Source organism: Muntiacus reevesi, chromosome 13 (genome assembly GCF_963930625.1).
Source record: "Muntiacus reevesi chromosome 13, mMunRee1.1, whole genome shotgun sequence".
Taxonomy (NCBI): Eukaryota; Metazoa; Chordata; class Mammalia; order Artiodactyla; family Cervidae; genus Muntiacus; species Muntiacus reevesi.
The window spans coordinates 61,996,770-62,023,261 of NC_089261.1; the positions used below are offsets into that span (position 1 = coordinate 61,996,770).

Here is a 26,492-nt window from a genome sequence, read left to right on the forward strand (position 1 = left end):
TATTCCATTCTCCAACCCCTGCTGTTCCTGTTGTTTCTTAAAGATGGTTATTTTCTACTTAAAGAAAACAGACAGGCTTTAGAAGAATAGTTGGTGTTAAGTACTATTACACGATTTAATCAGATTCTTTGTGCAGCTTATAGAACAATAGTACAAATATGTCAACCTAAATAATAAAAGACTCAAAGAAACCCAGAATGGTTAATTAGGGTAACCTAATAATTGGAGTAACAACTCACATGATTGTAGGATAGCAATGAGGGGAAAACGAGTCTTCCAAAGGCAATGACCATTCTCAGGACATATCATTAGCACAGGATTTCATAGGCTTTGCACAGCCATGGATGAAGTGATAGAAGGCATTAGCAGTGTTAAATAGTGTAAGATGAGACAAAATGTCAAGAACTATCCTTTTAAAAGTTTTAGAGGCGAAAGCAGGAGGAATTTTAGGAGCAGCTGCTTGGATTACGTAGCTGAAGCAAGGTGATGACAGATGTTTCAGGATTGCTCTTTGCCCCTAGGGTTTGGTCTCTAGTTTATTCAAGGGGTATTTGAGCTCTAGGGAAAAGTGTTTAAATAGCTCCTACTGTCACATAACTGATTTATAACCAAAATCTAATTTGCATTGTGCCTTTGGAAACAACCGTTTCCCATAGGCAGATGACAGGTGGATAAGGGACTTAAAACAAGGAGAATCCTATAGGGAAAAGCAACCGCAATCCAGCTAGGTCTCAGTGAATGATGGCATCTTTTAGTCAGCAGTTTTAGTAACACTGTGCCTTCTCCAGGTACCCACCCAGCAGACACATGCCTCCTCTATTCAGAGTTGCCAGCAGTCCTGTAAGTTCTAATTTGCTTTTCACACAATCCTTTATGCATTAAACCTTTTATTTTTAATCACCTTGTTAACACATCCTACAGTGATTGACTCAAGTCTTAAGTACACTCTATAACTTTCCCTGATTTCCAAATTTTAGCCATAATTAATATCTGTATCATCTTTAGCACTTGATATGTATGTGAATGTATAAGCACTTACAACACTGCATTTATCTAGTTACACATGTGCATGTCCCTCCAGTTATTATGGAGACTGAGATCTCTGAACCATATTACATTTCACAGCCCACATTAAGAACTCAAAACATGTTTGTTAACAATATTTGCAATGATTTTATCAAAAAAAATCCTGGATTGTCTCAACTAAGGAAGGCATCCATATAATACACTCTAATGCATTTCCTTTCACTTTATGACTTGTACCTGAAATTATCCACTGGATAAGGGAATGTGCTTTTTACATTTCACATGGCTGAAAGCACTAACAGGAAAAAAATGGCATCCTGCTATACAAGGGTTATAGACACCACTGACAAAACCTTTATATCTCTGTAGTGCACAGAAAGAGTCTGTAGATTCATGAGACTTTAGCAGTAAACCCATCAGAGCAGGTGGGATAAACATCAAACACTTCTCAAGTTATCCATCATTGCATAACAAAATACTTAATCCCGCTAAAAAAACGTCATGGCAGTACAATTCAGGGAACTCGTTGGTGAAGGGGAGGTGATATTAGAAAGTCTCTTCCTATTGTTCAATCATCAGCATAGCTGCCAGGCTTTCCTAATAGTGACCACATGCCTAAATCATCTTTATTGCTTCATTTCTGATAATGTGATTTTGTGCTTGGAATTATATTTATTTACCTGCCTTGGACTGCAAGGAGATCCAACCAGTCCGTCCTAAAGGAGATCAGTCCTGGATGTTCATTGGAAGGTCTGATATTGAAGCTGAAACTCCAATACTTTGACCATGTGATGCAAAGAGCTGACTCATTTGAAAAGACTCTGATGCTGGGAAAGATTGAGGGCAGGAGGAGAAGGGGACGACAGAGGACGAGATGGTTGGATGGCATCACCGACTCAATGGACATGAGTTTGGGTGAGCTCCAGGAGTTGGTGATGGACAGGGAGGCCTGGCATGCTGCAGTCCATGGGGTCGCAAAGAGTCAGACATGACTGAGCCACTGAACTGAACTGAGCTGAACCTGCCTCTGCATTTTTTGAGCATTTTGTCCTCCTCTAGTGAACAAATGTAGACCTATATAGGTCATAGGCTCTGACCAACTAGATGATGACAAGGATCTGAAGACCTGGCCAATATCAATATGCTCAAAATGGGAATTATTTTCTCCACATAACAAGCCGTCAAAGGAAGTTCAATTGATTTGAAGAGGTAAGAAAAAAAATCAACACCTGTGGGCATTAACAGCATACATAACACACTTCATAAAAAATGTAAGAAATAAATGTGCAGATACTGCAGATCAGTTGGTCAGGACACCCCACATGCTGCGTCACTACATAGCCCTCAATTGTTATGTGGTCACAATCTCATAAGGAGAAATTCAAAAGCCAAATAGATTGAACTTGGTTTGATGGATGGAGGTTAGAAATCTTAACTCCTTGTGAGAAGCAGTGAGCTCATGGCCTGAAATTTGTTCTAGCAACATAAATATATAGTGTATTTATTATATAAAATTACATTAAAAAGATTGCTTTTATTATATAAAAAGAAGAAGACAGATTGCCAGACACTTTCCCCGTCCTTTACAGTGCACTAAGAGATCTCTGTAAGACCTGGCAACCCTCTAGTCAGTAGCTACATGTCATTCTGAAACATAAAACTGCTAGTATATTTCATTTCGTCTTTTGTTTTTAGTGTGTATTTTCAAAATGCTTTATGCTAAGAATGTGTTAACTTTCTTTTTTAGAAGTTATTTAAAATAAGGTTTTGTAACATGCTACCTCTGATACTTCTGCATTCTTTTGTCATTAGAATTTCTTTGGCCCTAGAATACTCTTACTATCTTATCTTTCTAAAGTCCTCTTTAATTCCTTTCTTGTGTAATCAAAATCTTGTTGTTAAAGAGCTTGCTCATATGAAAAAAAAAAAATAGGGGAAAATCATTATATTATCCCCAGTTTATAAATAAAGTTGTATCTTGAAAGTATAACAGGAAATCCAGTGTTGTCTGCTTTTAGTGAACAAAACCGTACCCTAAGGGGCAGGAAGGCCAGGACACAGTTGCAATTTGCCACCAACTTGGGAGCCCAGAATAATTCATATCCTACCTCAGACCATTGTTTCTTCAGATGCAGAGAATGTCTTAGGATTTAAGACTTTTCATCTAGGGCTCCACAGTGAAAGTGGACTTGTCTTCATTATTGAGGTAATTTTAGTTGCTGAAAAAAAACTAAGGTTTCTGTTCTCATGTTGGGAAAATGCTGGAAAATTTTCCAAGTTCAAACTTCTAAAAGTTAGGCAGATGTGAGAATATAATATAGAATGAAATGTATTATTTTCTTTAATATATGTCATTCTATTGTTATTAGTTTCACTTGATGAGATGTGAATGAACATCAAGTAAAGGTTCTCATGTCTGCATAGTTATCAGCTTTCAAGATTGGCCTCTACATTCAGTCTGAAGTTGCTTCATTCTCCCAAAGAAAGATTTTCAGACAAAAATCATATCCTCAGTTACAATTTTAGTTACCATAGTGATAAGAAGAAAAAAAAAAGAGGGGGGGAAGCTAAAAATACCTGAACACAAAGACAGTTTTGAAACTTTGACCTAGTTGGTGTCATACACTGAAGAAGTTAATCAATTGAATTAAGTATACATGAGTTAGGTGAAATATGCTACTGGATGAAAAAATGTGTAGGTTGCACATCTGGAGCTATTACCCACAATCAAAGAAGTCAGTATGAATGAAGATGATTGACAATCCAAAATGCATAAAATCAGATTCCCTTACCAGAAGCAAGCAGAAAACACTAGCTCCATTTCCCACAAATTTTTGGTTTTCTTTCCATTATTTTAGAATATCTCTATTTTAAATTAATGCTTCTTATGAACTAGAATTGTTTAACTGGATGTAGCAACATAATTGGACATATACTTTAAATTATGTTAGAGTGGCTTCCATAAAGGAAAGTTTCCCAATTTTAGGCATTATAATAAAAACAGTATGTTTTTAAGCTAACTGTTCTTTTTTTTAATTTTTTTTTCATTTATTTATATTAGTTGGAGGCTAATTCCTTTACAATATTGTGGTGGTTTTTGCCATACATTGACATGAATCAGCCATGGATTTACATGTGTTCCCCATCCTGAACTCCCTTCCCACCTCCCTCCCCATCCCATCCCTCTGGGTCATCCCAGTGCACCAGCCCTGAGCACTTGTCTCATCAAGTGCTATCAAACCTGGACTGGTGATCTGTTTCACAATTGATAATATACATATTCTTTTGAAAATTCTAGTTTTAATAAGAAATTTAATAGAGTGAAACATTTACAGAAAACCTACTATATCACAAGGCATTATCTAGTCTGTGAAAGACCAATAAAAGGCAGTACTTGCTGTCAAGAACATTTTAATCATCCATCTAATTATGTTTTTGTAATACTGAACTTTTAAATTTTACTCCACATAGTAAAGAGCATTGAACTTGATTTTAAGAGACCTGGGTTAAAGTTTCAGCTCTCCTAATGAGCTTTAAAAACTCTAAGTCTCAGTTCTCTCATCTGTAAAATGAGCATAAATGAGCATATCTCCTGTAGTACACAGGTCATTATGATAATCAAGAGATGATATGGGTAGAAACCAGTGGATGACATTCAATACAAAAATACCTATAGAAATAAGTCACTCAACAATTAGGTTCAATATTTTAACACCTTCAAAATTAAAAAATTATGAAAATTAATTTTCATAACTATTTCAGTATACTAAAGAATTGTTTAAGAATAATAATAACAGACATTTATTGGCATTTAAAATGATCCACAAGTTTTACATTAATTATTCCATTTAAAAGTCACAACAGTCCAACTATTTTGATAGTATTATCTTGCTTTAAGCATATATTAATAAAATAAGGCATAGCAGAGATAAATAACTTGTCCAAAGACATACAGCTAATAAGTGATGAAGTCAGGAATTAAATCCAGGCAATCTAAAATTAAGCCATACTCTAAACCCAAGCCTCTATGGTACACTCTAAAATAATCAGTGAAGGAAAATACCACTATGAAATATAATTTGAAGAAAAACTTATATTTTAAATTACTAACACTAATCAGAATAAGTTTCCGAAATCTCTAATTGATTCTACTTTGCTGCATTCAACTTTTTGAATTTTATTATTTATTATAAAGAAAAATGATAAGAACTTAAATGTACCATAGTAAATGCTTTACAGAATACCTTTGTGATTGAGTTATTACTCAGTCATAAATAATGCTGTAAAAGGTATTTATGGCTTGGGAATTAAGGAGTATTGTTAACCAAAAAATGTAGATTTTGCATCACGTATGTGCTCAGTACTAAGTTATGTCAGACTCCTTGTGACCCTATGGACTGTAGCCCACCAGGTTCCAAGGGATTTTCTAGGTAAAAATACTGGCACGGGTTGCCATTTCCTCTTCCAGGGGATCTTCCCGACCCAGGGATCAAACCCATGTCTCCTGCACTGGCAGGCAGATTCTTTACCAATGAGCCCAACATGTAGAAAATTCCAATTTTCATAAAAATGTTCTATGTGAAGGAAAAAAGCTGGAAATGACAAATATCAAATATTAATTGTTATTTGCTAGTAATATTATATATTTCTATATTCTCAAATTTTCTATAATAAATGCTCAATGTTTTTGTTAGTGGGAAAAAGTTGCTTAAACATTCAAAGTGACCTGGATGCTCCTCGAGTCTGTGAAACAAATTTACCAAGAGCCTAGAAAATTTTTCTAGGTACTAAGAATGCAACAGTGGCAAAACAAAGCCCATACATAGGTAAAGTATTAGGTCAATTTACACTAAGAACTAACAAAGAGGACTTCAACCCATATGAAGCTTCAACCTTGTCACTCCGACATTAATCATACATTTCTACTGGCATGTGGGCCCTTCTCCTCTATTACAAAAAAAGATCTTGAGTTATTTTGTTTTGTTTGTTTACCTTTTCCCCTCAGTTAAATTTGGGGTACCCTATTCATCATCTCTAAACATGGTAGAAAGCCACAGCATTAGGGTGGACATAGAAAGAAATGTTGAGAAGAATTTTAAGGAGTTAAGAAAAATTCATTGAGACTTCCCACACCTTGGTGACAATTTCCACCCCCTTACCAGTATAGAGAAAGGAGAAATGTTGCCCCATCTAACTTATTAAATATTCCTACATAATGGATACCATCCTTTCACTTATTTACTGTTAAGAAAAGAAACGATTTTATTGTGTTAGAAATAATTTATAATGTTTAAACATTCAAACTCCACTATATTTTTTGTACCAAATATATTCAGGAGAAATCATTGTAGCATCAGTATTTAAAATATGGTGGTTTTAAATGTATTCAGATACAACACAGTGTATCAAAAATATGTTAGAAGCTTTCTAAAAGCTAAAATCATCTCCTCCACTCCTTTAAAGGTAACTTTTTTCTTATTTTTTATTGAAGGATAATGGCTTTATAGAATTTTGCTATTTTCTGTCAAACCTCAACATGAATCAGCTATAGTGAAAGTGAAGTAGCTCAGTCGTGTCTGACTCTTTACAACCCCGTAGACTGTAGCCTACCAGGTTTCTCCCTCCATGAGATTCTCCAGGCAAGAATACTGGAGTGGGTTGTCATTTTCTTCTCCAGGGGATCTTCCCAACCCAAGGATCGAACCTGGGTCTCCCGCATTGCAGGCAGATGCTTTAACCTCTGAGCCACCAGCGAAGCCCAGGTATACATATATCCCCTCCCTTTTGAAACTCCCTCCCGTCTCCCTCCCCATCCCACCCATCTAGGTTGATACTGTACTAACTCTTAATCTGTTATTTAAATCTTCTTTCATATGCATATTAACATTAGGTTTTAACAATTTGAAAAGGGGATTTATAAGACAAATCTGGTCCCATCACTTCATGGCAAATAGATGGGGAAACAGTGGAAACAGTGGCTGACTTTGTTGTTCTGGGCTCCAAAAAGCACTGCAGAGGGTGACTGCAGACATGAAATTAAAAGACACTTACTCCTTGGAGGGAAAGTTATGACCAACCTAGACAGCATATTAAAAAAGCAGAGACATGACTTTGCCAACAAAGGTCTGTCTAATCAAGGCTATGGTTTTCCGAGTAGTCATGTATGGATGTGAGAGTTGGACTATAAAGAAAGCTGAGTGCCAAAGAATTGATGCTTTTGAGCTGTGGTGTTGGAGGATATTCTTGAGAGTCCCTTGGACTGCAAGGAGAACCAACCAGTCCATCCTAAAGGAAATCAGTCCTGGGTGTTCATTGGAAGGACTAAACCTGAAGCTGAAACTCCAATACTCTGGCCATCAGATGCGAAGAGCTAGCTCATTGGAAAAGACCCTGATGCTGGGAAGATTGAGGGCAGGAGGAGAAGGGGACGACAGAGGATGAGATGGTTGGATGGCATCACTAACTCCATGGACATGGGTTTGGGTGGACTCCGGGAGTTGGTGATGGACAGGGAGGGCGTGCTGTGGTTCATGGGGTCGCAAAGAGTCAGACACGACTGAGCGACTGAACTGAACTGAACTAAAAGAAAATAAGAGAAGGAATATAGGAAAGATCAAGGGAGGAAAATAGGGAAGAAAGAAAGAAGGAAGGAGAAACCAAAAGAAAAAAAGAAATGGAAACGACTTACCTCTATGGACCAGATCCCAAACCTCATCAATTTGCTGGTGGGTTGGGAAATGACCACAGTCATTGAAGTACTTAAGGAGTTCACTTCTTTCTAATCCTTGCCAGTCTTCTCTTTTAGCAAACATTGTTTCATAGACTACAAAGGAAAAAGATATTAGAAAATATTTTCTTTGTAAATAATATATCAAGTATATCCCCCACCTGAAAGGATCATTGGGATTTTGATTTCTGATGTCTGGTGAGAAGCCTCCAGGATCAGAGCAGCACCAGATCAGCCTCTTGGTAGGGGTGGGGAGAGGAAGCGGGCATGCTTCCCCTCCCCAGATCCACAGGAGAGAACCTGGACTTGCTTCCCCACAGAGGACACAGGCATCCTCCGGTCAGGTTTACAGGACAGTCGTCCACAGACTCTGCAAACATCACTGTTCAAACCACATCATAAGACATACAGCTCAGGGTTTCTGGGGACCTGACTTTGGTTGACGTACTTCATCATTTCTTTTTTTTTTAGTTATTATTACTTTTGATTAGATTCCCTATTTTTTTCATCTCTTTTTGACTTCTACCCACATGTTAACTACTTGATGATTACACTTTGGACTGTTTACGTTATGGCTGATTTTGCCCTTATGGTGTCTACTTTTTGCTGACTTCGTGCACTTCTCCTTCCTATTTTAATGTCTTTTGTGACTCCTGACTCAAGACTTTCCCAGAAGATCATTCAGTTGATCCATCCCTCACCTACTTCCCATACTTGGTGTTAGACAAGGTTTAGGTAACACCCAGGAGCACTGACACACGTGATTTTTAAGTGTAGTTCTTCATTTTATTTTTTTTTCAAAAACGTGAAATTGAGTCTCCATTCTGAAGTATATGGATTAACCTCATGAAACTGATTGTTAATCAACATTTACAAGATGAGAAGGTCTGTACTCACTACAGGTTTAGCTCTGAAATATGGGCTCCAAATGACAAAGGGCACCAGAGTGGTTTCTAAGTGGATGTATCATCCTGGCAATCAACAGTATGGACTTCAATTTTCAATCCATTCACGTATCCACTCAGTTGAGGTGGACAGTCATGAGATATCAACAAGGTCAAGAAATGTTTAGTGATTGTAAAGGCTAAGTTCTTCAGTCCTGTCCATCTCTGCGGCCCTACGGACCATAACCCACCAGACTCCTCTGTCCATGAGATTCCCAGGCAAGAATACTAGAGTGGGTAGCCATTCCCTTCTCCTGGGGATTCTCCCCACCCAGGGACAGAGCCTGCATCTAGCTTAGGTCTCCTGCATGGAGCAGGCAGATTCTTTACCACCAGCACTGCTTGGGAAGCCCAATTGCCTGAATACGAGTAGCTATTCCAGATTCTGAAACACAGCTGAAAATAAACATAAATGTTTATTAAGTATCTCCATGACTTTCTCTCTATGTTCAAACAAGCAAACTAGAGCAGTCGCTATTGTTTCCTCCATTCATACTGCCTTGTCCCTTACGTGTCTGCGCAAACTAACCTGACTTTTTAAATTGCCAGCATCTACATTTCATTGCCTAAGGGCTCCCTCTGGCTGCAGGACTCGACTCTGCCCGCCTGTGCAGTGAGTCAGAAGTGCCAGGGAATCAAGGCTCCTCTTGGAGTGGCCCTTAATCTCTGACTGGGGGAGGTGGCGGATAAACATAGTCCTCGTGGCAAGATGGCTCCGTTGTTCCCTAGAGGGACTAGGCTCTGGTTGCCCACGTGGTCATCTGGTGGAGAATGCATTTATGTTCTTCCTTCATTCTCTTCTCTGTCTTCTCTTCTCATTTCTCCATTCTACTAACAGCATTTCCTGGGATCAACTTGCAAATAAGATAGCAGTACTCCCTCTCACTTTTTGAAGGACGTTTAAGTGAAAGAAGTCCCAGTAGTTTCTTTTCATTTCATTAATTAGCTTGCCTGCACCCACCCTTAGTTGCAGCACGAGGCCCGGTTGGTCTATGTTGTGGTATGCGGGATCTTCACCTGAGGCAGGCGAGCTCTCAGTTGCAGCATGTGGGATGCAGTTCCCTGATCAGGACGGAACCCACCTCCCCTGCATTGGGAGCACAGGGTCTAGCCCTGGACCACCAGGGAAGTACCTCTGTAGCCCTCAGTGAGCAGAGTTTTCTCTTTCTTCCTTCTTCTTCCTGCCTTTTCATCTCTCAAACGCTCTGCTCCTTCATGCTTTTTCCCCTGAAAACCAAACTGTATGGATGGCGGAAACTGATCAGAGTCTCATGGCTTACCTAGAGTCTCTCTCCTTTTCTCTCTCTGATCTCTTTCTTCCTTAACCTCCAGACACAGAAAACGCGGCATTCTAGCTCAAAGAATTCTGGCTATTGGTAAATATTTTTGATACATAATTTTAGCATAATTAATAAAATTAATGAAAACTATTCTTTCAAAAATATTTTTGAGCCCTTCTGATAAACTGGTGTTTGTTAATAGTGAGTGTGTACTATTGAACAAAACAATAACAATCTTTGTCTTCATGGACCTTATAGTCCACTGTAAAATAAACATTTTAAGACTAGCTAAAACTACTAAAAATGTAGCATCTTTACATTATAAGGCAATAAGTTGCTGATTCTGATTAAATATTATTTACTCCATCATTTTGTTGTTACTGTTTCAAATTTTTTAAAGGAAAGTTACAAAAACAGTTTTAAATTGAAAACAAAATTGAGAGGGAGGTACAGAAATTTCTCTGAAGTCCTTTATCTCCACTCAAGCATAATTCGCCCGCCCCTAGTACCAATTATCAATGAATGCACCAAGGGATGCCTCTGTTGCCAAGGACGAACCTACACTGACCTGACACATCCTAATCACTAAGGTCAATAGTTCACTTCATGGCTCATTCTTGGTGTTGTCTGCATTCTCTGGGTTTGTGTATCCATCACTGCAATAACGTACAAAAGACTTCCATGGTCCTAAAACTCTGTGCTTGCTAATCCATCCTTCTTCCCACCCCAACCTACCCCTAGCAACCATCGACCTTTTCATTTTCTCCACACCTTTGCCTTTTCCAAAGGATCTGATAGTTGGAATCATATAGTATGTAGCCTTTTCAAATTGGCCTCTTACACTTAATAATATGCAGTCAGGTTTACTCCATATCTATTCATGACTGCTTCATTTCTCCTTAAAACGAAATGATATTTCATTTTTTGGATGCACCTGTTTATTTACACATTTACCTACTACTGTAGGTAGGTAAGGCTGCTTCCAAGCTTTGGCAATTACAACAAAGCTGCCATAGATATCCATGTGCAGGTTCGGTGTGGATATAAACCTCCAGTGGCTAAATACCAAGGAGAATGATTGCTGGATTGCATGGTAAAAGCAAGTTTAGGGCTTCCCAGGTGGCACTATGATAAAGAACCTGCCTGCCAATGGAGGAGGCATAAGAGATGTGAGTTTGATCCCTGGATGAGGAAGGCCCCTGGTGGAGGGCATGGCAACCCACTGCCGTATTCTTTCCTGGAGAATCCCAAGGACAGAGGAGCCTGGCAGGCTATAGTTCACTCACAAAGAGTTGGACATGCAAGCAATTTAGCATGCATGCACCAAACTGTCTTTCATAATGGCTGTATTGTTTTGATTTTACACCAACAATGTGAAAGGATACTCCACATTCTTATCAGCATTTTGGTGTTGTCAGTGTTCTGGAATTTGGCCATTCTAAAAGATGTGTAGTGGTATCTTTTTGTTGTTTTAATTTTCATTTCCCTGAAGACAAATGATGTGGAGAATCATCTTATGCATTTAATTGTTAACTGTATATATTCTTTCCTGAGGTCTCTGTTGATACCTTTGGCCCATATTTTAATCAAGTCATTAACTTTATTATCGAGTTTTAAGAGCTCATTGTATTCTTGATAACAGTCCTTGGTTAGACATTTCTCTTTCAGATATTTTCTTTCATTAAGTGGTTTGCCTTTCCACTCTCTTGATATTGTTTTTCACAGACAAAAGTTTATTTTAATGTAGTTCAGGGTATCAATTATTTCTTTAATGAATCAAGTATTTAGAGTTATATCTAAAAAGGCACCACATCCAAGATCAACTATGTTTTCTCCTATTCCAGGAGTCATGTATAGATGTGAGAGTCGGACCATAAAGAAGGTTGAGCACCAAAGAATTGATGCTTTCGAACTGTGCTGCTGGAGAAGACTCTTGAGAGTCCCTTGGGCAACATTCAGAAAACTAAGATCATGGCATCTGGTCCCATCACTTCACGGCAAATAGATGAGGAAATCATAGAAACAGTGGCTGACTTTATTTCTCTGGGCTCCAAAATAACTGCAGATAGTGACTGCAGGTATGAAATTAAAAGACACTTACTCCTTGGAAGGAAAATTATGACCAACCTAAGTGAAAGTGAAAGTGAAAGTGAAGTCGTATCTGACTCTTTGTGACCCCACGGACACCAGGCTCCTCCATCCATGGGATTTTCCAGGCAAGAAAACCATTTCCTTCTCCGGGGAATATTCCCAACCCAGGGATTGAACCCAGGTCTCCTGCAATGTAGACAGATGCTTTACCATCTGAGCCACCAGGGAAGTCCTGACCAACCTAGACAGCATATTAAAAAGCAGAGACATTACTTTGTCAACAAAGGTCTGTCTAGTCAAGGCTATCGTTTTTCCAGTAGTCATGTATGGATGTGAGAATTGGACTATAAAGAAAGCTGAGCACTGAAAAATTGATGCTTTGAACTGTGGTGTTGGAGAAGACTCTTGAGAGTCCCTTGGACTGAAAGGAGATCCAACCAGTCCATCCTAAAGGAGATCAGTCCTGAGTGTTCATTGGAAGGACTGATGCTGAAGCTGAAACTCCAATACTTTGGCCACCTGATGCGAAGAGCTGACTCATTGGAAAAGACCCTGATGCTGGGAAAGACTGAGGGCAGGAGGAGAAGGGGATGACAGAGGATGAGATGGTTGGATGGCATCACCGACTCAATGGACATGAATTTGAGCAATCTCTGGGAGATTGTGAAGGACGGGGAAGCCTGACATGCTGCAGTCCATGGGGTTGCAAAGAGTCAGACATGACCGAGCAACTGAACAAGAAGAAGGAGGTTTACAGTTTGCATTCTACACTTAGGTCTATGATCCCTTACGAGTGGATTTTTGTGAAGTATATAAAGTCTGGGTTTAGATTTATTTTTCCAAGTGTAGATGCCCAATTATTCCAGCACCATTTGTTGAAATACCATCTTTGCCCCATTGCATTGCCATTGCTCTTTTGTCAAAGACTAGTTGACTGTATTCATAGGTGTCTGTTTCTAGGCTCTCTATTCTGTTCCATTGATCTGTGTATTCTTTCGCCAATACCACACTTGAAACTGTAGTTTTAAAGTCAACAAGAATCGGTCCAACAACTCTGTTCTTCTTCTTCAATATTGTGTTGGCTATTCTGGCCCTCAGACTCTCCACATAAACTTTATTCAATTATTTTGTTGGTATCCACAAAATAGCTTTTTGAGATTTTGAATGTGATTGCATCAAATCTATAGATCACATAAAGAAGAACTGACATCTTTATAATATTGAGTCTACCTATCCATTAACATGGACTATATATCCATCTGTTTAGTTCTTTGCTTATGTTCATTAGAGTCATGTAGTTTTCCTCATAGAGATCTTATATATATTTTGTCTCATTTATATCTAGGTATTTCATGTTGGGAAGTACTAATATAAATGGTGGGTTTCCCAGGTGGCTCAGTAGTAAAGAATCCACTTGCCAATGCAGGAGATGAGGGCTCAATCCTTGGGTCAGGAAGAAACCCTGTAGAGGGGAATGGCATCCAGTGTCCGTAATCTTGCCTGGAAAATCCCATGATCAGAGAAGCCTGGCAGGTGATATTCCATGGGGTCACAAAGAGTTGGGCACAGCATGCCCATGTGCAATATAAACGGTAATGTGTTTTTAATTTCAAAGTTCACTTGTTCATTATAGTATAAAGAAAAGCAATTAACTTTTGTACAGGAACTCTGAATCCTGCAACCTTGATATAAATGGCTTATTAGTTTCAGAGAGCTTTGTTAATTCTTTCAGATTTTCTACACAGGCCATCATGTGATCTGTAAACAAATATAGTTTTATTTCTTTCTTCCCTATCTGTATGCCTCTATTTCCTTTTCTTGCATTACTGAATTAGCAAGAACTTCCAGAATGATGCTGAGAAGTGTTTAGAGAGGACATCACTGCCTTGTACCTAATCTTAGTGGTAAAATTTTGAGTTATTCACATTAAATATGATGTTACACATAGGTTTTTTTGTAGATAGTCTATCAAGATGAGAAATTTTCTCTTTATTTTCTGTTTACTGAGAGGCTATTTTTTTTAATGAATAGGTTTTGATTTTGTCAAATGCTTTTTCTGCACATATTAATATGATCATGTGAATTTTCATTTTTAGCCTATTGATGTGATGGATTTTATTCACTGATTTTTAAATATTGAAACAGCCTTGCAAACCTGCATGAGTACCATTTGATCATGGTGTATAATTCTTTTTATATTTTTTGGATATGATCTGTTGCTATTTTATTGAATATTTTCACTTTGATATTCATAAGAGACACTGATTTGCAGTTTCCCTAAAATGTCTTTGCTTAGTTTTGGGACTAGGGTAATTATAGCCACATAGAGTTAGGAAATATTTCCTCTGTTTCTGTACAATGGAAAAAGATAATAGAGAATCGGTATCATTTCTTCCTTAACCATCAGGCAGAATCCATCAGTGAACCCATCTGGGCCGTGTGCTTTGTTTTGATGGTTATTAATTTTAGATTCAATTTCATTAATAGATATAGGACTATTCAGAGTGCCTATTTCTTCTTATGCGAGTTTACAAGATTTTTCTTTCCAAGGAATTGATTCATTTTATCTAGTTATTGAATTTGTAAGCATACAGTTATTCATAGTATTTTTTAATTGTCCTTTTAATGCCCCTGGAATCTGTAGCAATAGCCCCTTTTCATTTCTGATATTAGTAATTTGTGCCCTCTATTTTTTTCTTCTTAGTCAGTTTGGCTGAGGCTTATCAGTATTATTGATCTTTTCAAAAGACCAATGTTGGATTCACTGATTTTTCTCTATTGGTTTCCTATTTACAATTTCACTGATTTCTACCCTAATTTTTGTTATTTATTTTCTTCTGCTTATTTTAGATTTAATTTGCTCTTCCTTTTCAAGTTTCTTATAGTGGAAACTTAGACTATTGGTGCTAGTGATAAAGAATCAGCCTGCCAATGCAGGAGACACAAGAGACATGGGTTCGATCCCTGAGTCAAGAAGATCCACTGGAAGAAGAAATTTCAACCTGCTCAGTATTATTGCCTGGAAAACTCCATGGACAGAGGACCCTGGCAGGCTACAGTCTACTGGGCCACAAATAGTCAGACACAACTGAGCATACTATTCTTCCCTTCTAATATATGCATTCAATGCTATAAGTTTCTCTCTAAGCACTGCTTTTTCCGCATCACACAGATTTTGATAAGTAATGTTTTCATTTAGTTTAGAGTATCTTTACTTTTCCTTTAGATTTCTTCTTTTATCCGTGTGTTATTTAGAAATCTGTTGTTTAATCTCCACATATTCAGGGATTTTCCAGGTATCATTCTGCTGCTGATTTCCTATTCAATTTCACTGTGGTCTGACAGTGAATGTCATATTGTTTCCATTATTTAAAATTTGCTAAGATATATCTATGGCCCAGAATATGGTTCATCTGTATGCAGGTCAAGAAGCAACACTTAGAAATGGACATGGAATAATGGACTAGTTCCAAATTGGAAAAGGAGTACGTCAAGGCTGTATATTGTCACCCTGCTTGTTTAGCTTACATGGAGAGTACATCATGAAAAATCCTGGGCTGGATGAAGCACAAGCTGAAATCAAGATTGTTGGGAGAAATATCAATAACATCAGATATGCAGATGACACCACCCTTATGGCAAAAAGAGAAGAGAACTAAAGAGCCTCTTGATGAAAGTGAAAGATGAGAGTGATAAAAGCTGGCTTAAAATCCAACATTCAAAAAATGAAGATCATGGCATCTGGTCCCATCACTTTATGCAAAACCGATGGGGAAACAATGGAAACAGTGAGAGACTTTATTTTGGGGGCCTCCAAAATCACTGCAGATGGTGACTGAAGCCATGAAATTAAAAGACGCTTGCTCCTTGGAAGAAAAGATATCATCAACCTAGACAGCATATTAAAAAGCAGAGACAGTACTTTACCAACAAAGGTCTGTCTAGTCAAAGCTATGGTTTTCCCAGTGGTCATGTATAGATGTGAGAGTTGGACCATAAGGAAAGCTGAGCGCCGAGGAATTGATGCTTTTGAGCTGTGGTGTTGGAGAAGACTCTCGAGAGTCCCTTGGGCTGCAAGGAGATCAAACCAGTCAACTGCAAAGGAAATCAGTCCTGAATATTCATTGGAAGGATTGATGCTGAAGCTGAAGCTCCAATACTGTGGCCACCTAATTCGAAGAACTGAATCATTGGAAAAGACCCTGATGCTGGGAAAGATTGAAGGTAGGAAGAGAAGGGGATGGCAGAGGATGAGACGGTGGGATGGCAACACTGACTCAATGGTCATGAGTTTGAGCAAGCTCTGGGAGTTGGTGATAGACAGGGAGGCCTGGTGTGCTGCGATCCATGGGGTCGCAAAGAGTCGGACACAATCTAGTGATTGAACTGAATTGGTGAGTGTCCCATTTGGCACCTTGAAAAAAAGTTATTTTGATGTTGTTGAATGAAGTAGTTTAGAGATGTTAATTTTATCCTGTTGTCTGATGCCATTATTGAGGTCAACTATGTCTCTATTACTATGCTTGCTTGATATTTCTGTTTCTTATTGTGGAGCACTGAAGAGTCCAAATGTGACAGTGAATTCATCTATGTCTTCTCATAATTATATCAGCTTTTGCCTCACATAGTTTGATGCTATGCTGTTAGGCACATACACAATTACAATTGTTAATGTCTTCTTGGAGAATTGACCTTTCTATCATTATGTAATGCCTTTCTTCATCTTTGATAACTTTCCTTAATTTGCAGTCTGCTCTATCTAAAATTAATACAGCTACCCCAGCTTTCTTTTGATTGTTAGCAGGTGTATTTTTCTCCATCCATTTACTTTTAATATACATATATCTTTATATTTAAAGTGGGTTTCTTGTAGATAGCATAACAGATAAGTTGTATTTTTGATCCACACTGACAATGTCTCTCTTTAATTAGTGGATTTAAATAATTTAACATTCAAAGTCACAATTGACATAGTAGAATTCATAGCTATTATATCCAATAGGTTTTCTATTTATTGCCTTGTTCTTCTTTGTTCTTATTTTTATCTTCTGTCTTTTCTCTGCCTTTTGTAGTGTTGAGGATTTTATAAGATTTCTCTTTATCTCATTTCACAGAATATTGATTTTACTTCTTTTTTTTTAACTTTTTTAAAGGGTTGCCCTCATCCACAATATTCATTAAACATATAAACAGTTAATCCAAGTCCACTTTGTATAATTGCCATCATTCACTTCACTTATATATAGGTATACATATATTAGCATATAAAATTATACCTAAGCTGTACATGTATATTATATTGTCAGCATTTTTTAAAATAACTGTCGTCTGTTTAAACCCTTTGGAATAAGAAAAATAAATGTTTAATTTTACCTTCTTATTTCTTATGCAGTGCTCTTGTTTTTGTAGTCTGAGTTTCTTACCTATATTATTTTCCTTCTCTCTAAAAAAAAATTTTAAATGTTTTGTGCAAGGCAGATATGCCAGCAACAAATTCCATCAAGTTTCACTTTTCTAAGAAAGTTCTTCATATTTTTTTAAAGATAATTTTGCAGGGCATGAAATTCTAGGTTGGTGGTTTCTTTCTCTCAACTATTTCATGCCATTCTTCTTGCTTGAATGGTTTTGGATAAGTCAAATGTAGTCTTTTTTTTTTTTTTTTTTTTCTCCAGAGGCAAGATATTTTCTCTATCTAACTTCCTTCAGAATTTTTTCTTTATCTTTAATAGTTTGGAGATAATATACCTCAATATAGTTTTTTGGAATTTATTCTTCTTGGTATTCTCCAGGCTTCTTCTGTGGTTTGGTTTCTAACATTAATTTAGGGAAATTTTCAGCCATTATTGTTAAAAATATTTCTTCAGTTTCTCTTTCTTCTCCCTTTGGTATCTCCATATGTAACTCCTTCCCTAGTTGCCCCAGAATCCCTAGATACTTTATTCTGTTTTTTATTTAAGCATTTTTTCTCTTTGCTCTTCAGTGTTCAAGGGTTCTAGTGATATAATTTCTAGCACAGGGAAGCTCTCCTCAGCCATCTTTCCAAGAAGCCTATCAAAAGTGTTTTTCATTTCTGTTACAGTAATTTTTTTTTTAATTGTCATCATTTCTTTTCTGGGATTTCCATCTCTCTGCCTACATTGCCCATCTTGCATGCTATTTATTTTATCCATAATTAACATATTCATTGTACTTGTTTTAAATCCTCAGTCTAATAATTCCAACATCCCTGCCATGTCTGGTTCTGATGTTTGCTTTCTCTTTACAAATTGTGTTTTGCATTTTTGTATAGCTTGTAACTTTTTCTAGATAGCTAGACATGACTAGGGTATTTGGTAAAAGGAATCCCTATAAAAAGGCCATTGGTAATGTGGTGATAAGGTATTGGGGGAGGGGAAGTGTTCAAACAATTAGGTCTCAGTCTCTGATTGAGCCTGTGTCTCTGGATTGTGAATTTCATGAATGTTTCCCTGTCTTTTTCTTCCCCCTTAGGTCTGACAGGATAGTCAGAGTGGATGAGAATTGGGTATTTCCCTTCCACAGCTTAATTAGGCTCTGATAATACCCAACAGGTTAGGTTCTGGTTAATTAGTTTCCCCTGAAGGCAGGCCTTATTAAGAAGAATGGAGGGCTCTGGCATATTTCAAAATGGTTCATTTTCTCATAATTATTCTGGGAATCTGATTGAGCTTCTGTAGGTGAATATCACAGTACTGTGGAGTACTTTATGACTGGATCCTCCTGGAACTTTTAACTCAGTGTTTTCCACATTGAGCCTGCAGCCATTTGTCAGTTACAGTTCATTTTTCTTACCCAACTGCTGGTTCCCACATCAGATTCTGCTCCTGAGTCTCTGCTCTAGTAACCTGGGACTGCCTGTATTTGCAAGCCTGTCTCTCCAGTTTGCCTGTATCCTCCTCCCCTCTCTTACAGGGCTCAGCTGAGTTGTGGATGTTTTAGTCTGTTCAGATTTTTTATTTGTTAAGATGGAGTGATGACCTCCAAGCCCCTTACATGCAAAAGCAAAAACCAGAAGTCTTCATTTATTTTTAAATCAAGAAACAAACTGCAATATTCATCCTAACTCTAAGCAGTACTAAATATAATAAAAATCAGGATCTCTGAAAATTAAAATAGAAATTGGAAAACTTATCTGTTGCATGGAATTTCAACACTAAAAAGCAACATATAATGGATATCTGTTGTTTCATCTCCTCAGTGCCCACGAATTGCTATTCTGTTATAAATACATAGTTTTCCTTTGGGGAACTCCTCCCTCCCTCCAATGAATATAGCCCCTATGCAACTCCCAATCAAATTTCTTTGTCCTACACCAAGGCAAGGTGCTGAAGATATAACTCAAGCTAAACCAACCAGGAGTTCTCTCCCTAGAATTAAAATTTAAAGCTCAAGAATAAAAAGTCATAAAGTGATAGCATCTTTTGTATCCCCCCTAGAGGCAAATCAGAGATTTTGCCTTATTTTTTGCTCCCTAGATCTTTGGAGCTACTCTGGTTCATGCTCTGGTTCATCTGAAATCTGACTCTTTAGCTATCCTTCTATTAAATTTCCTATTTTTTTAAGCCTATTAATCCTCATATGTCACCTTAAAATGCAAATAGCTTGCAACAATAAAAATACTGTCTACTTGTGTTTTCTATGGGCAATTATATGTAAATTATATGTAAGTTTTTAATGGTTAAATTAATTCCAAACCTAAAATCAAATCAGAAAGGACAGCATCACTCACATTTTTTTCTGTCCATCCATTCCTCCAGCTCTGTAAGGTTTATGATTTGTCTTGTCCTCCAAAGACCAAGTCGATATTTAACACGATGGATTTGTCTGCAGTACATATTTATAACTGTCCTCAAATCTGGTCCATGATACAAAGCCTATAAAATAGCAATATAAACAGTTGAACTCCTTATATATTTCTGCTATTTATACTGAATCTGATTATGTCCTATTCATTTTATCTATCTCACCCAGTTTCTTAGAGCACTTATTTATATTTCTAAATAAGATTAGCAAAGTACGTGCATCATAGAGTGGCATAATCTCCCTAAAGTTCAGAGAACATCATTTTGAGTTGCTTTGGCATCACATACTTATGCTTGCCATAACATAGAAGTTTTAGTAATGAATAATTGCATAGAAGCTTCCTAGGTTGGTGTAGAGATTTCTATAATATGTAGCCCGCTTAGTCAGAAAAAAAAAATAAAAGTTTTATTAAGGCATTACTCTGTAATGTCCTATCCACTCTGGGTGCTCAAATCCTTGTATTTTCTTTCTTTCAGAAACTGTATATTTATGTGTTGTACCTATTTTTTCACTGGGTTTTTTTCAGGTTTTATCATAGGTACATACCTGTTCTATCAGCTTGTATTTTATTTGTGACTATATTTTTCTGCATGCACATTTTCTACGTTCTACTCAAATAAACTTTTTAAAAAGTATAAAAATTCATCTATTTAATTTTTTTCTTAATAACCAGTTCCATCTTCTTTATCCATTCAATTATTTTTACATTTTCTATTTTCTAGCTCATTACTTTCTCTACTTATCTTTATTAATTCCTTTTTTAAGGTTTCTTTTCTCCTTCTTGACTTCTTGAATTAAAAACTTCATTCACCAATTTTCATTATATTTTCAGGAATCTACTTAATTCATGAAATTTCTTCTGAGTCTGCTTTCCTTTGACATGCTTTGCATACTATTACACAAGTAAAAACCCTAAAGCATAAAATCTTTAGCTTTCCCAATGTCCTATAGTTAGTAAATTACAGAACTGGTTCTAAATTCAAAACAAGGATACTTCACAGTCCACACTTTTAATCATATGCTATATTCCTCTTAATTTACTTGAATTTCATATTTTTCATCCATTCTGGAAATTCTTGTTCTAGTTCTTTCCTAGTTTATTTATTATTACATTTATGATCGATTGTTCTTGCTCTTGTCATTTATTTTCTGTTTTGTGTGATTCTTTAAAGGTTGTTTTATTATTTTATTTCTCTTCACCTTTGTTTAGCTTTCTGGTTCTTCTCTGACATTTTTAGATACTATGTTTAAGCCTATATTTCTTAATTTGTCAAAATTTTCAATGAAATAATATTTCTTGATTCACCTGAACAAAAAATAATTTAGCATCATTTCACTACTTTCCTTTTCTCCTTCCACCTGAATTCCATCAGAATCGGGCAGGTTCTAAATGTTTGCTAATGTCTTTTAACATTTAATTACGTTTTCCAATGTGCAATTTTAATCTCCCTTTTTTTCAATAGAGCTTTGTCACTTTCTTGTTGTTGCTTTGTTTTGTTTTAAATAACAAATGGGTCACACTTTAGGAGCACTCCCCACCATATGAATCTTAGTAGAAGGCAGAGCTCATGTCCTTTACTTGAAGCCACAAATCAGATGCTCACGACCTAAGCCTCCTCTGTTGCTAGGATGCAGACAAGTGACAAAGCCTCATCCATTATCTACACACGCCTCAGGTTTTGACTAGAAACTAATAATGCTTTTAAAAGGGAAACAGTGGAAAATCTATTTCTGTGGAAGAGTAATCTTGGCACAATATCCATTTTCCAAGGGTGGCATTTGTGGAGGGAGTACAGGATTCAGCGGTTGCATCAGAATTTGTGCAGGATTTGACTGCAGTCCAGGGAGCTATCTAGGCTAGCCTTCATCATTCCTCTATGTTTCTGAGCTTACTTCTTCAGACCTCTGCCCAAAATTTTACTCAATACCTTCCTGATTAAATCTGTTAGTAGGTTCCTCTTGCTTATAATTAAAAATCAAGCACTGTTTTAATTGTATTCTTAGAATATAAACCAAAGGGTCCTTGCTTAGAGTGCTGCTTAGTTGAATGGTGACATTTGCTAAGGGAGATGGAACGTTTGGGCAGTCACCAAACCCAAGCTGAGTGCTTTTTCCTCCAAATTTAATAAATACTCTTTTGTGGACACAACCCATCTCATGAAGAAACCCTTCTCAGATCTGAGGCATTCAGAAGGCTACCTAGGAGGTTTTCATGGTTAAGAAGTTGGGTCAGAGAAAATGGCAGTCATCCATCTGTGTGCTTCTTATTATAGCATGCCTCTCTGCCAGCCTTCTGTACAGAAATATGCCTTAGTTATGATGCCATGTCATCTCAGTATGCAAATCTTCCACTATATTTCTAAATTTTTCTGAAGATAGAATTAACCAGAAAAATGTACAAATTGATACAACAGCAATATTTAAATAAAAGACAATGCAAATTACTGATTATAATTTTCCAATCCATGTTGACTTAAACTATAATGTATCATGCTTATCATACATCAGGATTAACATCTTTTTACAAATAAAAGTCTGCTTTGTATTTGATACGATCATGTCTTTTGTTTCTAAGTAATGAATTTATTTCTTGTTTGGTTAATTCCACTACTATATGATACTTAGTGGTACTCAATTTCTTTGATTACTAGCAAGAGTAGCCTCTTTTCATGTTTACTAACCATTTATGTTTATTCTACTGTGAAGCACTAGCTCATGTTTTCTACCCATTTTTGCCTAGGCCTTCATTCCTAGAAGCATTGGGAATCGCTGACCTGACCCTCTTTATCACACTGTGTCTGAAGTTTCTTGATCTAACATGTTTCAGTTTTCTTCATACTTCTCTAGCTATTTCTTCATTGTTTGTGAAATCCTCACCTCTGGCTTCCCCTCTAAGCACTGGTCTTTCTCATTCTTATCTTTATATGCCTCTATCCTTACTTTATATACTCTGGACAATGACATCAATTCCAATGGCTCTAGACAGTATCACTAACAATGATTCTCAAAACTATGGATGAAGGCAGAGTACAAGAGGGTATCCTTGGTTGCGGAGCTGAACGAAGTTTTACATCCTCTTACCCCTCCTCCATTGTGTTAAAAATAATTTATTCAAAAACATGAACCATGAATATTTCTAGACCTTGTGAACAGATTAGTGAAGAGAAAAAATTTCTGATAGAAGGGACGATAATCCAGTGAACAAATATGTATTACATAATAGTAAGTAGTGCAAAGAATAATAGTGTTTTTAAAAGAATAGGGAATGATCAGAGTAAGTGTTTTTTTAATAGGATAGTATTGGGCAGGGTTTTTGATAATGTCACAGTGAGCAGAGATATGAATGAAGTAAGAAAGCCATGCAGTCACCTGGAGAGAGAGCTTTCTCAGAGATAAAGTGATAATCATTGCCAGATTGAGCCACTTTAATGTGTGGGAGGGTTTGTATTCCTTAAGTTGTGTTAAGGTAGAAAAAGTTTTAGAAGTTCTCATGAATCCCAAATGCCTCCCTGTGGCCCAGTCATCCTTCCGAGCTTTAGACTCCTGTACCCAATCGCTTCCCAGACGTCTCAAGGATGTTGCGCAGCCACTTCAAGCTCATTGTTGAAAAATGGACTCTACCTCCCTTCCTTTCCCTCCACCTCTCCTACTCACTCCTCCTAAGTTCTATATTTCACAATCATCCATCATGTTGCTCAAGACAAAAGCCTCAGAACCATTATTGACTCCTCCCACTTCCTCATCTCCAAAGCCAATCACTTTCAATATCCTATCTCCTGTCCATTTCTCCAACCTTACCCCAAATCAACACCAACATTATCATTACTGAATAAGCATCCTAGTGGTTTTTTTCTCTAATTTTGTCATCCTCTTTACTCAATTCATTGTCCAGAGTCAGTAATTTTTCTAAAATAGCAAATCTCTTCATGTCACTCACCTCCTCTAAAGTCATCCACTCTGACACACTAAGTATAAACTCTTTAGCATGGTTTTGAAGAACATTGTTCATCTGCTCCTACCTTCATGTTCCTCTCTTGCCACTGTCCTCCTAACTAGGCCCCCAAATATTCTGTCTCACCTAAAGCCACTGAGATTTTCTTTCCCTGGGCCTGCAGCTCTCTCAACTTCCCAGTCTACACAGACAAAACACACTTCCCAGACAAATCACAATCATCCTCCAGATCTCAGTTTCATGGGACTACTCCCATACCAGACAGAGGCCTTTGGGTTAAATGGTCTTTCTAAGTTCTCATTATTAAATACCTGAGGCTTCCTTCATTTCTGTCTGGACTATTTGCCCTATGCACCAGGCAAGAAATCAGATCCAGCAAATAGCAACTATGATCAATTTTTTTTAAGTATTTGAGAATATATTAATATAGTTCTCCCTGTTTGTACATGCATGCTTGGTCACTCAGCCATGTCCAGCTCTTTGTGACCCTTTGAACTGTAGCCTACCAGGCCCCTTTCTCTGTGGAATTTTTCAGGCAAGGATATTGGAGTCGGTGGCCAATTTTTCCTCCAGAGGATCCTTCCAACCCAGGGATCTAACTCTTGTCTCCTGCATTGCCTGCACTACAGATGGATTATTTACCACTGTACCACCTAGGAAGACTGGAAATAATGCTGATAGTTAAATGCAGCAATCTCTGTAGTCTCCTTATGGCTGATATAATAAAATGCCACTTCATTATTTCTAAATAAACCCAACCTGGAGTATTTCACAGAAAAGATAGAAATTGTACAGTCTCTTGAGGTACCTTAAAGTGACATTCTAGCAGACACTGTCAACAGTCATAAGCTCTGGAGTGACGGCTAAACAATATGACTGTAGAAGCTTCCCAGTAGAGGGACTGCCGCAGTCCTGACAATTATCCAGGGATATGCTGTGTGGCCTCTACACCAAAAAATCTATCAAGAATTCCCCCAACAGCAACCCTGCACACAGGCTCAGTCCTGGAACCAGACTATGTATGCATTACAGGCCTGCCACACAAGCATTTCAACAGTGAGCAAGACAGCATTCACTGTATCAACAGAGCAGCCATCCAACATACAAAGCAGCATACCAATGGTGGGAGAAAAAAGGAAATCAGTGATTGTAGCAAAGTTTATAACCAAATCGAAGTCAGCAGTCAAGTTTATAATTTTTGGGATCCTTGAAAAGGGCTCTCAGTCTTTTCATTTCAAATTTTACCTCAATATAGAAATTAAAATTTTTCTTTGTCAATCTTTCCTTTTCATTATCATCTTGGGCCCATTCCTGCTAAGTTTTCTAGATGTATTTTTGTCCCATATGCTATGGATGATGCTACAACTCTCTCCAACATCAGGAACTGCTATAATTAAGTTAAATTATGATATAACTGAGCTTTCCTGGTAGCTCAGCTGGTAAAGAATCTGCCTGCAATGCAGGAGATGCTGGTTCTATGCCTGGATCAGGAAGATCCCCTGGAGAATGGATAGGCTACCCACTCCAGTATTCTTAGGCTTCCTGGTGGTTCAGCTGATAAAGAATCTGCTTGCAATGTGGGAGACCTGGGTTCAATCCCTGGGTTGGGAAGATCCCCTGGAGAAGGGAATGGCAATTCACGCCAGTATTCTGGCCTGGAGAATTCCACAGACTGTCGAGTCCATGGGGTCGCAAAGAGTAGGACATGAATTACATTATCATATGTATAATGTCATGCAAATGACATGCTATATTTACTTATATATGTTATATGTGTGTGTGTGTGTGTGTGTGTGTGTGTATGAATCTCTGGTGCCCTGACAAACTTCTATAACTATATTTTGTTGTATTAATTCATCCATTCAAAAAGTCATTTGAGTACCTGTCACACGCTAAGCACTGTTCTAGGTATTGAACATAGAAGCAAACATGACAGAAAACAACATAAACAAACATACACAAACAAGTAAACATATATACATATATGTTATACATGCAAACAAGTAAATAAACATGCAAAACAGCAAATAAGTGAATATAGTTAAAATGAGAGAGACTATATGTGTCTAAACAATATGTGGTGTTATAAATAAAAATAGTGTGTACTCCCAAACAGGTCATATAGATTGTATTGTCCATGACAGACATGTAAACAAAAGGTCAAAATGTAGAATGATCAGCACAATAATGACCAGAAATGGAGAAATCAGCTCTGCCTGATGGACCAGAGAGGGCGTCTCAGTTCAGTTCAGTTCAGTCGTTCAGTCATGTCTGACTCTTTGCAACCCCATGGCCTGTAGTACACCAGGCTTCCTTGTTCATCACCAACTCCTCGAGCTCACTCAGACTCATGTCCATTGAGTTGGTGATGCCATCCAACCATCTCATCCTTCTCCTTCTGCCTTCAATCATTCCCAGCATCAGGGTCTTTTCCAAGAAGTCAGTTCTTTGCATCAGGTGGCAAAAGTATTGGCGCTTCAGCTTCAGCATCAGTACTCCCAGTGAATATTCAGGACTGACTTCCTTTAGGATGGACTGGTTGGATCTCCTTCCAGTCCAAGGGACTCTCAGAGTTTTCTCCAATGCCACAGCTCAAAAGCATCAATTCTTCTGCACTCAGCTTTCTTTATAGTCCAACTCTCACATCCATA

General features: G+C 37.5%; 1 protein-coding gene across 1 annotated transcript in view; it reads right to left on the reverse strand.

Annotated features, from left to right (window-relative positions):
* The window catches only part of IQCM (IQ motif containing M), a 405,589-nt gene that overhangs the window by 218,011 nt on the left and 161,086 nt on the right, over nucleotides 1-26,492 (reverse strand). Inside the window, exons 10-11 of the mRNA XM_065903803.1 lie at nucleotides 19,816-19,960; nucleotides 7,715-7,849 (exon numbers count right to left, since the gene is read on the reverse strand). Coding sequence (XP_065759875.1) covers nucleotides 7,715-7,849; nucleotides 19,816-19,960 — 280 coding nt within the window. The remainder of the gene's footprint in view (nucleotides 1-7,714; nucleotides 7,850-19,815; nucleotides 19,961-26,492) is intronic.